General features: G+C 44.8%; 1 protein-coding gene across 3 annotated transcripts in view; it reads right to left on the bottom strand.

The window, feature by feature from the left end:
- CENPI (centromere protein I) overlaps positions 1-1437 on the bottom strand; it is a 72432-nt gene extending 70995 nt beyond the window's left edge. The window contains exon 1 of one of the 3 annotated variants that reach the window (XM_032257791.1): positions 1348-1437. Coding sequence is in view for 1 of the 3 variants with exons in the window: in XM_032257793.1 (XP_032113684.1) it covers positions 1348-1432 (85 nt within the window). In the remaining 2 variants the exon portion in view is untranslated. The other 2 variants (XM_032257793.1, XM_032257792.1) reach the window with 2 other exon arrangements.
- Positions 1438-2805: the final 1368 nt, after the last annotated feature.

Raw genomic sequence — 2805 nt, 5'->3', positions numbered from 1 at the left:
TTTTTTTTTTTTTTGAGACAGAGTTCATTCCTCACCCAGGCTGGAGTACAGTGGCCTGATCAGCTCACTGCAACCTCCACCTCCCGGGTTCAAGGGATTCTCCTGCCTCAGTCTCTCCAGTGGCCAGAATTATAGGCACATGCCGGTGGCCGAAATAGCTCAGTTGGGAGAGCGTTAGACTGAAGAAGAAGACGCATGCCACCACGCCCAGCTAACTGTAGTATTTTAGTAGAGAAGGGGTTGCCCCAGGTTGGCCAGGTTGGTCTCGAATTCCTGACCTCAAGTGATCCATACCTGCCTCAGCTTCCTCCCAAAGTGTTGGGATTACAGTCGTGAGCAACCACACCCAACCCGACTCTGGAAAGAAAACAAAAAGAAGGGAAGGAAGGAAGAAGGAAAGAAAGAAAGAAGAAAAGGAAAGAGAGAGAGAAAGAAAGAAAGAAAGAAAGAGAAAGAAAGAGGAAGGAAGGAAGGAAAGAAGGAAGGAAGGAAGGAAGGAAGGAAGGAAGGAAGGAAGGAAGGAAAGAAATCGAAAAAGAACGAGTAGCAACATCAGTCTGGAGGGAGTGGAATGAAAGAGGTAAAAGATAATAAGTGATGAAGTCAGAACGTAGCCAGGGACTCGATAGATCACACTGGGATTTGCAGGCCAGAGTAAGGAGTTTGGATTTTAAATGTCTTGGGAAAACATAGGGGAAGGGGGAAAGGTTGGAGAAGGGAGCAATACCATCTGATTTGTGTTTGAAGATCATTTTAGCTGCAGTGCAGAGACGAGGATGTTAGAGGTCAAGTAGCGGCAATAAACCAAATAAAAGACTGTTGGAGAAGTCCAGTAAAGGGATGAATGTAGCCTGCACTAGGCCTAGGGTGTAGAGGTGGAAAATGATTTGATTAGTGCTATGTTTTGGAAGTAGACAGAGCGGGCCGTGATAAAAGAATTGGATGTAGGGCAAAGGGAAGAGTAACCAAGAATGAGTTCTAAGTTTTTGGCTTCAAACGAAAAACGAAAGGAATGGTCGGAATGACACCTACTCAATCCCACCTCCCTGGAACAGATGAGGCCAGATCAGAAGAGGACTATGTATGTCCAACCCAGTGGGAGATTATAGGTGCCAAGTCGTTTCCTAGGGTCCCAGGAAAGAAGGGCGGGGGAGCGGTTTCTGACCCCACCCAGTTGAACCATCCCAGCGCTTCCCAAGGATCCCTTTCACACCCTGCCCCAGCTGGAAGCGAAATTGGCTACGGAAAACGGGACCACAGCCACATCTTGCAGGATAGTCCCACCCTCAAAAATTAAAAAATTATCTTCGCCCCTATTTCGCGCGGTGTTTAGAAGTACCTTCTCACCTGACACACTGGACAAATACCCGCACAGGCCTCTGACGACCGAATGCCGCCTCCGGAATTCAAAGCGGACTCCACCCGCACGCATGCGCTTCCTCGCAGACCCAAGCGGCGGCTGGGCGGAGCTACGCACTCAGCTGAAGCCTGACTGGCTAGAGGTGGCGGGAGGTGGCTCTGTGGCGGGAGGTGGCGCGCGCGCCGACGCTGACGTATACCCAATTACGGAGAGCGGATTGCCCCACCCACCTGGGGCCTAGGCGGCTCGCAGCGAGTGGGCCGTTGCTGCTGGAGTGAACTGATTGGCTGGCGTTCCCACTGGGCTAGGAATGTTCGCATTTGTCATTATGCGTGTGATGGGACAATTCAGGTCTCCATTCTTGAATTTAGCATGCTCAGTTATAATGATTATTTTGCCTACGCTGACCCCAGATGTCGGGACCTTGTAGGAAAATGTGAAACCGCAAACTTCACAATAAAGGTGGCTTCTCCCTGGCTGAGACTTAAGTCAAAGAGCCTGTCGCTTTCCCCATGTGAACCTAGGGCGTGGGAGGAAAGAAAAACTGGATCTGCCCTCCTTTTACCGAGAATCAGTAGAGATATTCTCCAAGGTTTTCTAGAAACTGGCTGTCCACATGTAACTATTCCTAACCATGAGAAGTTAATTGACCTTAAAGAAACTGGCTTTAAAACAGCAACAAGGGTTTAGTCTGAGCTCTCAGCTTAGTCTCTAATTTAATCTCTTATTAGAGTAGGAATAAGAGAGAAAAGATATAAATTTAATGACTCACTGAGTTGTTGAGACCAAAACATACCTATAAACTTCAGGTAAACTAGTTGGGGGGAACTGCAGTCTTAGAGATGAATTATCAAAAATTAAGTTTATGTATTTGGGAAAGCACACAGCAAAAATAATTATTTACCACATCATATATGGTTTTCAGAGTAGTTTCACAAACTCTTATTTAATCATGCATGACAACTGAGACTCTTCCATTTTTTCTGATAAATGCTCTTCTTTAATAAAATTGAAAATTTCTTGAAAAAAAAGAAAATTTCTTGAATTATTTTTCATGCTTTTAATCATGTTTCATAGGCTCAAAGAAATGTAAATTAGAAGGGAATTTAAAGCTTCAACACCCTTCTTTTTGTAGATGATGAAACTAGAGTGGTGAAACATCTTGCCAAATGTGACAAGTCTGAGGCAGTGCAACTTGTACTAATTTGTGGACATATATATATATATGTAGTGATAGCTAGTGATTCACCTTTAATATATCTTCAATTTTCTCTGAAATCATTTTTTTAACTTCCCTTGGCATCACCTAATAAAGCAAAACTCCCAAAACCTGGAAATTTTATTGGGATCCTAATTATGTGGCTTTCTGTCTTGTGTGCTAACATCACAAAAGTGTGGGGGAACGTAAATGAAATTGGAAAGTTAGGCCAGGTGAGATGGCTCCC

This window comes from Sapajus apella, unplaced genomic scaffold (genome assembly GCF_009761245.1).
Source record: "Sapajus apella isolate SASKATOON/1434 unplaced genomic scaffold, GSC_monkey_1.0 scaffold98, whole genome shotgun sequence".
Taxonomy (NCBI): domain Eukaryota; kingdom Metazoa; phylum Chordata; class Mammalia; order Primates; family Cebidae; genus Sapajus; species Sapajus apella.
Note: the sequence above shows the minus strand (reverse complement) of the source record. Positions and strands in the feature narration are given on the sequence as shown.